This window comes from Candida albicans, chromosome 2 (assembly GCF_000182965.3).
Source record: "Candida albicans SC5314 chromosome 2, complete sequence".
NCBI classification, from domain to species: domain Eukaryota; kingdom Fungi; phylum Ascomycota; class Pichiomycetes; order Serinales; family Debaryomycetaceae; genus Candida; species Candida albicans.
The window spans coordinates 1,344,114-1,357,352 of record NC_032090.1 but is presented as its reverse complement, the minus strand read 5'-3'; the positions used below and the strand labels follow the sequence as shown (position 1 = coordinate 1,357,352).

At 28.1% G+C, this 13,239-nt stretch overlaps 6 protein-coding genes across 6 annotated transcripts; 4 read left to right on the top strand and 2 right to left on the bottom strand. All coding sequences in view use genetic code 12, as the record gives it.

Moving 5' to 3' along the window:
* Positions 1-33: 33 nt before the first annotated feature.
* Positions 34-843, bottom strand: CAALFM_C206660WA (exosome non-catalytic core subunit; the record flags this gene model as incomplete). Its single annotated transcript, XM_704890.1, has 1 exon — positions 34-843. The coding sequence occupies one exon, from the start codon at positions 841-843 to the stop codon at positions 34-36; it is 810 nt and encodes a 269-aa protein (XP_709982.1).
* A 259-nt stretch (positions 844-1,102) lies between these two features.
* Positions 1,103-2,812, top strand: CAALFM_C206650CA (U4/U6-U5 snRNP complex subunit; the record flags this gene model as incomplete). Its single annotated transcript, XM_704891.2, has 1 exon — positions 1,103-2,812. One exon carries the CDS (start codon positions 1,103-1,105, stop codon positions 2,810-2,812), a length of 1,710 nt encoding a protein of 569 aa, XP_709983.2.
* A 320-nt stretch (positions 2,813-3,132) lies between these two features.
* On the top strand, positions 3,133-6,492 carry VAS1 (valine--tRNA ligase; the record flags this gene model as incomplete). The annotated part of the gene is made up of 1 exon (XM_704968.2): positions 3,133-6,492. One exon carries the CDS (start codon positions 3,133-3,135, stop codon positions 6,490-6,492), a length of 3,360 nt encoding a protein of 1,119 aa, XP_710060.2.
* An 889-nt stretch (positions 6,493-7,381) lies between these two features.
* On the top strand, positions 7,382-7,588 carry CAALFM_C206630CA (uncharacterized protein; the record flags this gene model as incomplete). Its single annotated transcript, XM_019475248.1, has 1 exon — positions 7,382-7,588. The coding sequence occupies one exon, from the start codon at positions 7,382-7,384 to the stop codon at positions 7,586-7,588; it is 207 nt and encodes a 68-aa protein (XP_019330793.1).
* Positions 7,589-9,191: 1,603 nt separating this feature from the next.
* Positions 9,192-10,469, bottom strand: CAALFM_C206620WA (Golgi transport complex subunit; the record flags this gene model as incomplete). Its single annotated transcript, XM_706751.2, has 1 exon — positions 9,192-10,469. One exon carries the CDS (start codon positions 10,467-10,469, stop codon positions 9,192-9,194), a length of 1,278 nt encoding a protein of 425 aa, XP_711843.2.
* A 1,570-nt stretch (positions 10,470-12,039) lies between these two features.
* CAALFM_C206610CA (uncharacterized protein) lies at positions 12,040-12,282 on the top strand (the record flags this gene model as incomplete). Its single annotated transcript, XM_019475247.1, has 1 exon — positions 12,040-12,282. A coding segment is annotated over one exon (243 nt), but the record flags the coding sequence as incomplete, so codon positions are not given.
* Positions 12,283-13,239: the final 957 nt, after the last annotated feature.

Sequence of the window (13,239 nt, the reverse complement as noted above, 5' to 3'; positions counted from 1 at the left end):
CCCACCCCCCACTCCCCACTATTCTTCTTCTTCTTATTCATCTTCCCTTTCTTGTTTCCAAATATAATCATTCTTAATTTTATCATTAATAAATTGACGATGAATTTCATTATGAAATTTTTCCACTTTATAAATACTTTTCTCTAATACATTAAATAATTGTGATTCATTAAAATCTCCTTGACTTTCTAATAATAATAATTTATCAACTTTTTTTGCTATAATTGAATAACAACATAAATGAATTGATTCATAATCTTCTTCTTGTTGTTGTTGTTGGTGTAAATCATTTCCATCAATTGGAATTAATAAATTTCCTTGATGATCAATAATTATAACTATACTGGCAAATGAATAATTCATGGCTATATTAGCATCAATAAGAGCAAAATAACAACAATTAATTAATGCATTCAAATCCAATAAATTCATCATCATCAGTCCATAGTTACTACTACTACTACTACTACTACCACTACCACTTGATATTAAAAATTGAATTGAGATTTGAATTAATTGACGAGGATATTTATAATTTATAATGATATTATTTTGTAATATTGATCGTAATTTATTTTCTAATAATTTTTCTTTAGTAGTTGATAATCCTATTGATGGATATATATTGATTTCTAAACTTGCTCTATTAGGTAATTCTTGTCGTTGTTTAGGTTCAATTGGTCCATTAATTGATGTAATTAATTTAATAATACTATTATCATCAGAGGAAGAAGAAGAACTAGATGCTTCGTTGCTGTTGTTGTTGTAGATTGATAATTCTGCTGATCCATCAGCATTATCTATTATTGAAGTTCTTAATCCTATTGAAGATAATAATGACATTATGAATATAGGTTGTTGTAATTGTAGTTGTAGTTTTGGTGTTGATGGATGATTGATGAAAAGAAAGAAAGAAACGATGAAAGAAAAAAAAAAAATTTAAAGATGAGTTGAGAAAGCCCCCCCCCCCAAAAAAAAAGAGAGAGAGAGAGAACAACTTAGATATTGATTATCAATAATAAAACATTGTATTAAAAATTATTTCAATGATAAATTATATATAAATTCAAACCCTTTTTGGATCAAACATTATTTTTCTCCAATGACAGATTATGAACAAGAATTATTAGATGATTTAGATAGTTCTAATGATGAACAAGAAGAGTTAGAACAGACAGATAATCCACAAGAAGAAGAAGAAGATGGGGATGGGGATGGGGATGAGGATGGTTCTATGGATTTTAATATTCAATTACAACAATTAATTGAATCCAATTCTTCTAATATTATTAATGAATTTGATAAACTAGATATTGAAACTATAAATGATGAAGATTTAATTAAATTATCAAAAATTTATCCTTTAATTCCTCAATTAAAACAAAAAATCATTCAATATTCCAATGAACAAGAATTAGATTATTTAGAATTAATAACATCAACCACCACCACTAATAGTTCTTCTTCTTCTTCTTCTATTTATGACAATTATGGTGAAAATTCTCAAGAATATAAATTCATTTTATTAATTAATGAATTATCAACAATTATCAATAATGAAATTGAACGATTTCATACATTAATTAAATTGAAATATAATTTAATATTCCCAGAATTAGAATCATTAATAATCAATAAAATTGATTACATTAAATTAATTAAAATTTTTAAACAAGATTTATCTAATATAAAATCATATGAATCACAAATGAAATTGATTATTGATAATGAAAAAGTATTAGTCATTATAATGGCAGCATTACAACAACAAGTATCAACCAATACTAATAGTACTAGTGGTCTATTATCAAATCAAATTATGAATAAAATTTTAATAGTCATTGATATTATCGAACAATTGAATGATTTATTACAATTATTATCGAAATTTATATCTGATAAATTGGCCAAATTTGCTCCTAATGTATCTGCCATAGTTGGTCCAATAACAACCTCCCAATTATTAATTGCTACTGGATCGTTAAAAAATTTAGCATTAACACCTTCATGTAATATTGCTTCATTAGGAATAAGAGATTTATCCACGAAAAAGAAAACCACCACACCAAGAAATTCTAATAGTAAAAATGTTCGACAAACAGGATATATTTATCATAGTGAATTGGTTAAATATATCCCAATAGATATAATTCGATCAGTAATGAGAATAATCAGTGGGAAAATTGTTTTAGCAGCAAGAATCGATTCATCGAAATCTAATCCAAATGGTGAATTAGGCGAAACTTATAAACAAGAAATATTGACTAAAATTGACAAATTATTAACTCCACCTCAACAATCAATTGATAAATCATTACCTAAACCTATTGAAATGAAATCTAAAAAGAGAGCAGGAAGAAAATATCAAAAATTACGAGCAAAATTTGAAATGTCAGAATTAAGAAAAGCTCAAAATAAATTACAATTTGGTAAACAAGAAGATACAATAATGAATGGATTAGGTGAAGAAATTGGATTAGGTATGATAAAATCAGGTGGTGGTGGTGGTAATGGAGTATCTATATCATCAGGAAGAATTAGAAAATTGCCCACCACCACCACCACTAAAGGTGCTAAGAGTAATCTTAATTTATCGAAAAATATGATGAATCGATTGAATGAAAAGAAAGAAATTAATCCTATTAAAGCATTTGATGAATTTAATCTTGAACTGTTTTTCAAACCAGAAAAGACTACAAATATAACTGCAAAAACTAATACTAATACTAATACTAATATTAGTGCTGATAATAATAACAATAAACTGATCAATTCTAATAAATGGTTGAATGGATTTACCAATAAAAAATGAGTCAACTTATAGAAATAATTAATGTAGATATTTAATAGTTAGAGGAAATCGTATATAATATATTTATATCAGTTGATATCTTTCTTTGTAGATGAATTGTGGAGGAGGTTGATGATGATGAGTCAATTAGATTACTCATCACTATTGTTAGTTGATATGATCCACTCACCCACCATGAGACTTCCCTTAATAACTCACAACGAAGAAGAAAAATTTTTTTTTCATGAAAACTTTACAGAACCAATTTTTCATAAAACTCTTTCTTAATTCCTTTCCTTTCATTTCCTTTCATTTCATTTCTTTTCTTGGTTTAGATTTATATGCTTTATAGTAGAAATCTACTCTTATCAACATCATCAATATTATTTAGAAAAAGAATTGATTTTTGTATAAGAAGAAAGTTATTATCATCATCATCAATTATTACAAATAACATGAGTGACTCATCAACTAATCCACCACCACCTCCACATCCAGCTGCTGCTGCTGCTGCTGCTGCTGCTGCTGCAGAACAACCAGTTGCAACCACTCCTCAAGAAGGACAACCAAAACAAAAAACTGCTAAAGAATTAGAAAAGGAAAGAAAGAAAGCTGAAAAATTGGCAAAATTTAATGCTAAAAAGGCCAAACAAGCAGCTGAAGCCAATAATAAACCTAAAAAGGATCAACAAAAAGATGACAAAAAAACCAAAAAAGCCAATACTCCAACCACCAAAATTCCTGAATTTGTTGATAAAACTGTTCCTGGTGATAAAAAAATTTTGGTTTCATTAGACGATGAATCCTTTAAAGCTTATAATCCTAAAAATGTTGAAAGTTCATGGTATTCATGGTGGGAAAAGCAAGGATTTTTCGAACCAGAATTAACTGCTAATGGAGAAATCAAAAAGGAAGGATGTTTTTCTATTCCTTGTCCACCACCAAATGTTACTGGTGCCTTACATATTGGACATGCATTGACTGTTAGTATTCAAGATACTTTAATTAGATGGAATAGAATGCAAGGTAAAACCACGTTATTCATCCCGGGATTTGATCATGCTGGTATTGCTACTCAATCAGTCGTTGAAAAACAAATTTGGGCTAAAGAACAAAAAACTAGACATGATTATGGTAGAGAGAAATTTATTGAAAAAGTTTGGGAATGGAAAGAAGAATATCATCAAAGAATTAAAAATCAATTTAAAAAATTGGGTAGTTCTTATGATTGGTCAAGAGAAAAATTCACTTTAAATCCCGATTTATCTCAAGCGGTCACTGAAGCATTTGTTAGAATGCATGAAGATGGAACAATTTATCGTGCTTCAAGATTAGTTAATTGGTCAGTTAAATTAAATACCGCCATTTCTAATTTAGAAGTTGATAATAAAACTATTCCTGGTAAAACTTTATTATCGGTTCCAGGTTATGAATCAAAAATTGAATTTGGTACTTTAACTTCATTTTCTTATCCAGTTGTCGATAGTGAAACTAATGAAAAATTGACAGTTGCCACCACTAGACCAGAAACCATTTTTGGTGATACTGCAGTTGCTGTTCATCCTAAAGATCCAAGATATACTCATTTACATGGTAAATTTGTTCAACATCCATTTTTAGATCGTAAATTACCAATTATTTGTGATGCTGAAACCGTTGATATGGAATTTGGTACTGGTGCCGTTAAAATCACCCCTGCTCATGATCAAAATGATTACAACACTGGTAAAAGAAATAATTTAGAATTTATTAATATTTACACTGATGATGGATTATTAAATGAAAATTGTGGACCTGAATGGAAAGGAATGAAAAGATTTGATGCTAGATATAAAGTTATTGAACAATTGAAACAAAAGGGGTTATTTGTCGATCAAAAAGATAATGAAATGACAATCCCAGTTTGTTCAAGATCAGGAGATATTATTGAGCCATTATTAAAACCTCAATGGTATGTTGATCAAAAACAAATGGCTAAAGATGCTATTGAAGTTGTCAAACGTGGAGAAATTGTTATTAATCCTAAAACTTCTGAAGCAGAATATTTCCAATGGTTAGAAAATATTCAAGATTGGTGTATTTCTCGTCAATTATGGTGGGGGCATAGATGTCCAGTTTATTTTGTTAATATTGAAAATGAACAAATTCATGATAAATTAGATAATAATTATTGGGTTGCTGGTAGAACTGAAGAAGAAGCTTTTAAGAAAGCCCAGGAAAAATTCCCTAATAAAAAATTCACTTTAGAACAAGATGAAGATGTTTTAGATACTTGGTTTTCATCTGGATTATGGCCAATTTCTACTTTAGGATGGCCAAATGAAACTAAAGATATGGAATTATTTAATCCAATGTCAATGTTAGAAACTGGTTGGGATATTTTATTTTTCTGGGTTTCAAGAATGATTTTAATGTCAATTAAATTAACTGGTAAAGTTCCATTTAAAGAAGTTTTCTGTCATTCATTAGTCAGAGATGCTCAAGGTCGTAAAATGTCGAAATCTTTAGGTAATGTTGTTGATCCATTAGATGTAATTAATGGTATTCCATTACAAGGATTACATGATAAATTGTTAACTGGTAATTTAGATCCTAGAGAATTGAAAAAAGCCACTGAGGGACAAAAATTATCTTATCCTAATGGTATTCCAGAATGTGGTACTGATGCTCTTAGATTTGCCCTTTGTGCTTATAGTACTGGTGGTAGAGATATTAATTTGGATATTTTAAGAGTTGAAGGTTATCGTAAATTCTGTAATAAGATTTATCAAGCTACTAAATTTGTTTTGGGGAGATTAGGTCAAGATTATATTCCACCAACTACAAGTGAATTAACTGGTAAAGAATCATTAGTTGAAAAATGGATTTTACATAAATTATCTCATGCTGCCAAATTAACTAATGAATCTTTAGAAGCTCGTAATTTCGGTGATGCTACTAATCATATTTATAATTTCTGGTATGATTTATGTGATGTTTACATTGAAAATTCCAAGAGTTTAATTCAAGATGGTACTCCAGAACAGAAAAAATCTGCTCAAGATACTTTGTATACTTGTATTGATGGGGCTTTAAGATTAATTCATCCATTTATGCCTTTTATCACTGAAGAAATGTGGCAAAGATTACCAAGACGTGAACCAGAAATCACTGGCAACCTTAAAACTATCATGAAAGCTCCATATCCAGTTTATAAATCTGAATTTGATGATATTAAATCTTTAGAAGCTTATAATTTAGTTTTAGATATCACCAAGGGAGCAAGATCATTATTATCACAATATAATATTTTAAAGAATGGTCAAGTTTATGTTGAAACCAATAATGAAGAAATTTATAAAATTGCCAATGATCAACAAGATTCAATTGTTTCTTTGATCAAAGGGGTGGAAAAAATTACTGTGGTTAAAACTTTAGATCAAGTTCCTTCCGGGTGTGCTTTACAAGCCATTGGACCTGAATGTACTGTTCATGTATTAGTTAAAGGACAAATTGATTTAGATGCTGAAATTGCTAAAGTGGAAAAGAAATTATCTAATGTTTTAGAACAAAAAAAGAAAACTGATGAATCAATTAGTAAATTCACTGAAAAGACTAAACCAGAAGCTAAAGATTCAGCTTATAAAAGATTAGAAAAACAAACTGCTGAAATTGAAGGTTATGAACAAACTATTGCCATTTTAGAAAAATTGAAACTTTAAAGAGGTTAGTAGTAGTATTAAAGTTATGTTGTTAGAATGTTGATTATGTGTGTTTAAAGTAGATATTGTTTTTGTAAATATATTATGTTTAGAATTGAGGTTTATCAAGAATGATTAATTTCATTGGCTTTATCGAAGTGTAGATTTCATTGAAAAGATGTATTGAAAAGGTGGCCGGGTAAAACATAAGGTAGTGCAAGATTGATCAATAATCATAACAATAATGATGTAATTGATCAATTGAGCAACAGCAATTGTTAGTTGAACAATTAAAAACAATTGAAGAAGGTTATTAATTTCATCTTTAATAATTGAATAGATGTAGGAACACAAAATAGTTTACAATGGAATCAATGTAGAAGAAGTAGAAGGTTGTGGAAGAATTGTGAGAATCTTAAAGTGTTTGCGTCAATTAGTCAATGATGGAAAGATCAATTCAAGATTGGTTCCTCTTAACGGTTAGGACTACAACAACTCATTACTCCTTAGTTAGTTGGTATTTGAAACGCCGAAAAAATAGCGCAAGGAATTTCAAGTAGAAGAGATTAGAAAAACTGGTTACAAAATTAACCAAGATTATGAGCGGTGCCGGTGGTTGGTTGGTAGTAGGAGGTAGGTTGTAGAATTCTTCCTTTTTTGGACGTAAATGTGAAATTCGTGCCGAATACACTTTTCCCCTTTTTTTTTTGTTTGGTCGCAATTTCAAGTTGAATCCCAATTCCGAAACCCCTTCACTCCTCTTCCTCCACTCCCTTCCACGTCTTTCAATTGAAAACTATAAATTGACCATTAATTTCCTTCCTACTCTAATTCAATTTTTCTTTTTTTTAAATTTCTTTCTTCTTTCTTCTTTCTATTTCTTATTATACAACAACAATATCAATTAACAATGGATAATTTTATTAAACAAGGTCAAGATTTATACAAGAGTGGTAAGATCACCAACGAAGATCTTAAAGATGCTGGTGCTGCTTTCTCCAACAAAGATGGTGGTGATTTTGCTACTAAAGCCAAAAAGGCTTACGCTGATTATCAAGAAAACCATAAAGGTGATAGTGATAAGAAAGATGATTCTAAAAAAGAAGAATCTAAATAATTCAATCAAATTCCTACAATTTTTTTTGATGATTTGAAATATTGACAATTAAGAATTGGCTTTGCTTATTGAAGTTATTTTTTTTTTTCAATGTATAAATGAACAAATGTATTTATATTTACAAATATATATATATAAACTATTACTATAATTGAGTGAGTTAATGTAGTTTGGTAATTGAATTTATCAAATTTTATCAATTGACCTCAAAAAATGATCACAATTGAATAAAATTGTTGTTGGCCATAATTCTTGAAACCCTCGTTGGATAAGAGAATTTGTGTTGACATTACAATCTCTTGAACTCTAACAAAATTTCAAATGATTCCAAACATTAAATTGATTGATGAAACAACACCAACACCAACACCAACTAACAATTCAATTTATTGATTAAATTCCTACTATATGTATAGCGGTTAAATGATTTTGTATGGTGTAATAGAAGAATTGCGCATTTACTAACTTCCACAGATATTTTTAAAATAGGAAAATGCGGCTTACTTACTTAAGAGGACATTTTGTATGAGAAAAAAAGATTTCTATGGACAAGTTTTTTCAAAAAACAAAAAAAATTTAATAGCACCTTTTAAATCAACAGTCAACAGGTTACTTGAAATAGTGGAATTTCTAGGGTAATTTGACCTGTTGGATTTTTGATTGCCCAGACCTTTTTTTTTTTACCATTTTATATGAATTAGGTTGTAGAATTGAGTCTCTTTCTACCGTTTCCATATTTGGATTTTGTTTTTTTTTTTTTTTTTTTTTGAGAATTCGGATGCGCGCCTTCGTGGTATTTGATGGGGTTAATTTTTATTGTTGAGTGAATTTTACAACTATAAATAAAGAGTTGTTTTCTCCCCCCCACACTTCATCTAAACAAAAACCCAATTTTTTTTTATACTTTATTCTATGTTTTACTAATATGCCCAAATCTAATGATAAGTACGTATTTAAAATTTAATTTTCCAGATATGAAAAATGGGTTCTGTTATTTTGACTTCTAATCTAAACATTTATCAAACATAATTTATTCTCATACCGAAACAAATCAGTATGAGAGTAGATTAGCGATTAAACACTTTTAAGGTGAATTAATCGTTCGATAACATAAATTATACCTAGCTATATACTCAATTGCTCTCAGAGAGAAATTGGGTTCTTTATTTATGCATATATATATTGTGAATATAAATTATCAGTTATTGTTATTGTTATTGTTATAAGAAGACATATATATTATATTGTAGAGGAGTAGAATTGTCCATTTATATTTCATCGTCGTTCTTCATTTCCGCGTACATGTTTTCCCTCTAATTTACAATTAGTGGCCTGTCAAAAGAGATTCACAACAAGGGTCAATTGAATCAATATGCAAGATTCACCTATAAATCTCTAGACATCTTATATTGTTCATAGTTTTAGTTATTGGTTTAAAAATGGACTTGCAATATTTAAAAAAATTCATGATCAATAATCCCCAACTAGAAATTATAATTAAGACGATATTAGTTCCACTGCTATTTCGATGCTTCCTTTATACAATTATTAACTAAGAATGTGTCAACAGGATACTCCTTATCTGTCCTTTCCTCATCTTTGATTATCTATTTTTAATCTTTACTTTGGATAAATTTCTTAACCAATCTGATTCAGGTATAAGATCATCATTTACCAATTCTAACAATATTATGGGTTCAAAATCTAATCCAAATCCAGTCAATGATCGACATAAATATATCAATTGTAATATCAATCCATCTATTGAACTTTTCAATTCAAATTCTGATTCAATTGAATCATCAATTTTTTTAGATTTTATATCAGGTAAATAATGTTTAAATTCTTGACATAAAAGTTTTACTAAACTTTGAATAAATTGATTTATTATAATGATTTGTTTCTGTTGTTGTTGGTTTTGGTTGTGGGTTTTGTTTTTAAAAATTATATTATAAATAGATAATGAATTAAACATAAATTCACGATATATTTCAATATATCTTTTCAAATATGTTAATTTATTGAATTTTATTAATGGTTTCAAACTGGAAATTTCATTAATAATAAATTTAAATCTTGAATTTAAAAAGATTGTTATTAAAATTGATTCATTATCAATATCCCAGTTCTCATAATTGTTATCATTATTATTATTATTATTATCAAATAATTTATGTAATATTTGGAATATTTTCAAAATATGATTTTGTTTTAAATTAGTGTTTAATAATTTAATTAAACCTTTAATCATCACTTTTAATTCATAATCAATTTGTTCATTTATAGTTTTAAATAATGTGATTTTGGGATATCTAATCATTAAACTTTGAATATAAGTTGATATTTCTAAACTTTCTTGATAATTCCCTTGTAATATACATAATTTACATAATGTTGGTAATTCCAAAATATCCAATACTGAATCAATATTATTCAAAATAGTATTATTTATACTAATATTAGTCTTTAAATTAAAATAATTTGATGTTGATGAATCTATTCTAAAATCACCAGTTATACTTTTCACTAAATTTTCGGTATTTTGATTGTATTCCTTAGTTATTTGATGATTAATAAATTGTAAATCATTACTTATATCAATAATTAAATCTCGATTAGAATTTGTGATTGTACTAAGTTTATTGTTGATTTCATGTTGAGACATATCCAACTCTGCTATTTCTTCAGTTAATGTCTTTTTATGATATGATGAATCTCCAGAAGCAGTGGTATATGGATCAGTGGATAACAAATCGTCATTAACTAATAATTCCTGTAAATATTTTTCTGCATCTTGAGCGAAACTTGAATCCAGATTTAACAATTGAACATATTCATCCTCTAGTCCTTCTTGTAAAGTTTCTAAAAGTAACAGACTCATTGTGATGAACAATTGATGGCGAATAGAATGAATTATTGGTGTATGTGTTGATGTTGGCTCTGTTTTTTTTTTTTTGACAACAAGATTTCTATACCGTTTGGAGTCGTGCATTGCTAAACTACTAAAAGATGCAAAGCTTGTTAAACTTGTTAAACCTCCACCCATATTGGTTATTGGATTGACCCATAATATGAAAGTAAAACAATTATTTGATTTTAGATCTTGTTATTTAGATCTCAAATTGATACATATTTACATGTTTTCAGTTAAAATATCAATATACAAGCATATGTAAAAGGAAATTAATGGAAAGCATTTATATTTATTTTTACAGTGACAGTATAGTTCATGTCTGCTACCGAAATATTTATATTTGCCAATCCTTACTAATTGAGCAACTGTCAGTGACATGATATTAAAAAACATGTTTCATAAAAATAATGGAAATCCCAAATACATTTAAAAAAAATATACTTTCAGAATATATCTGAAGACAGGAAGTCATTTGTGGAAAGTGATATAATACAGCAATTGAATTTTTTCTATTACATTTGGGGCGATGGTTGAATATAGTGATTTATCGTAGGTTATCAGATTATCAAATTAAGACTAAACCAACAAAATTAATTTTATATAGTGAGATGAACCTTGAATTGGGCCACTATCCATTGAAATCAATCAAAGAATTGAGTTTGTATTGCTCTATGTATGATAGTAGTACTAGGGAAAGACTTTCAATACTTGAAAAAGATGTCCAAATTTAAGAAAACTCATGTTGGTTAACCCCACCAATGTTTCAAGTATCAAAACTATTTAGATATTTTGGATTTACATGCTCGATATGGTTGGTATGAGATGAATTATGTCTTTGAGAATTTCAATTAAGAAATTGGTGTGCCAGAAGATTTGGAATCATTTGAAAACATTTATCTAGCATTAGTACGTCATAAAGATTCGTTACTGACGATTTTTGAATATGAAGTTGATTTCGAAGATAATTTCATATTGATTGGAAAGCTGTTGATGATTCTAGTTTTGATGTACATTTAGATCTTATGGAATTTTTCATAATTAGAGTAGTGTGTTGTCATTAGATGTTGCGATCATGTTTGTAAATGGAAATGGACCGGTTCCTAAATTTGTTCCTGTTGATTATTATCCAGATGAATAATTTGGATTTTGGTCAATGTGGGATTAAGTAACAGGGAAGACAAGTTGAAAATGCATTTCAATTATCGAAACTTCAACAATTATAGCAATTCTACATAAAACTTGGATTATTAAAAAAAAGGTTGTATAGTATAATAAATAATAAAAATTTATATTAAATTCACTTCTTCTATATAATCTTGGTTTGTCAATTTCTAAAGAATTGACTTTCTATCAGTAATCTTGGTTAATACAACAGTCCAAAGCTAATATAAAGAATGAATTCGAAAACTATATTATTCATACATGGGTATTAACGAATTCACCTTCATACAGCTAGGACCGTTGACCTCATCCCTAGACAAAGACCCGGTCTTAGTCTCAAGGATGGGAAATAAGTTTTCATCTAAAGAAGAACATAATAGCTGGAGTATACGTAGATGACATATTAATCTCTGCTGAAACCGTTGAAAACATAAATGAAATTAAATCATTTTTAGAAAAGAACTTCAAAATGAAAGATTTAAAGGAAGTAAAAAAGTTTCTTGGAATGAATATAAATTAAACAACTATTATGACCATTCTTTGTCTACACATTACTCAGTACCACGAAAAAAAAATTCAACGTCCAAAATTTGTTTCGTTTAATTGTGATCATTATTATCAACAATTTGGCATGATACACGATCATAGAATATCCACCACTATCAATGTCCTTTTCATAATTTAACAATAACCAACTGCTATATAGTATATAGATTTAATTATTAAGTCAAAATAGATAAAATTCTGTAAACTATAATCACTTTTAATAAGATATTAGTATGTTTGGCAATATTTACGTTGATTGTACTGTTGTATAATTGTATATTTATGACAGGGTGTGTCATCATCGTTCCCCTTTTTTCCTATATTATTTCGGTTTTTCTGCACGACTACTACTACTACCATTAGTACACGACCACTTCTCTCTCTTTGTCTCTCTCTGTCTAACTTCTTAACCTCATCTCATCACATAAAAWTTAGAGAAAATAAATATTTGTTTACTGAACGATTCAACTTATGTGTGAATGGATAAGAGGATATATATTGTTTAGGTAGTCATTTATAACCTTCATTGATGCTAGTATTTTTATGTTTGAGTGATACAAAGGATTCCACTACGTCTATATGAAGTAGTTCAAACATGACCGTGTGGGAAGCAATTTAATTTGACGATTTTCAATGATCATTTTAATGATAATGAGAATCTGATACTAACTAAACTAAACTAACTTACATATTTATATTCACTTTACAAGTGGTTTCCAAACTTGTTTGTTTGAATTAGCATGTCGATTCTTTAGAAATTGGCCCCTTATTAGTATATATATATATGATATATATATATGAGATTTTTAATACAAGATTTAGTTATAGTTATAGTTATTTTGTTTTTTATTAAATGAAAGAGAATATTGTAGTTGATAGTTTTTTTTTTTTTTTTCCCAGTTATATTATTGTCTTTGTAGCAGTTTTTGGTTCAAAGCTTTGTTGGATGATAATTCATTTATTCGTGATTGAATATGTTGAATGAAGTTCTAAAAGATGTAGATTGATTTGGTACTGATAATATTTTTGA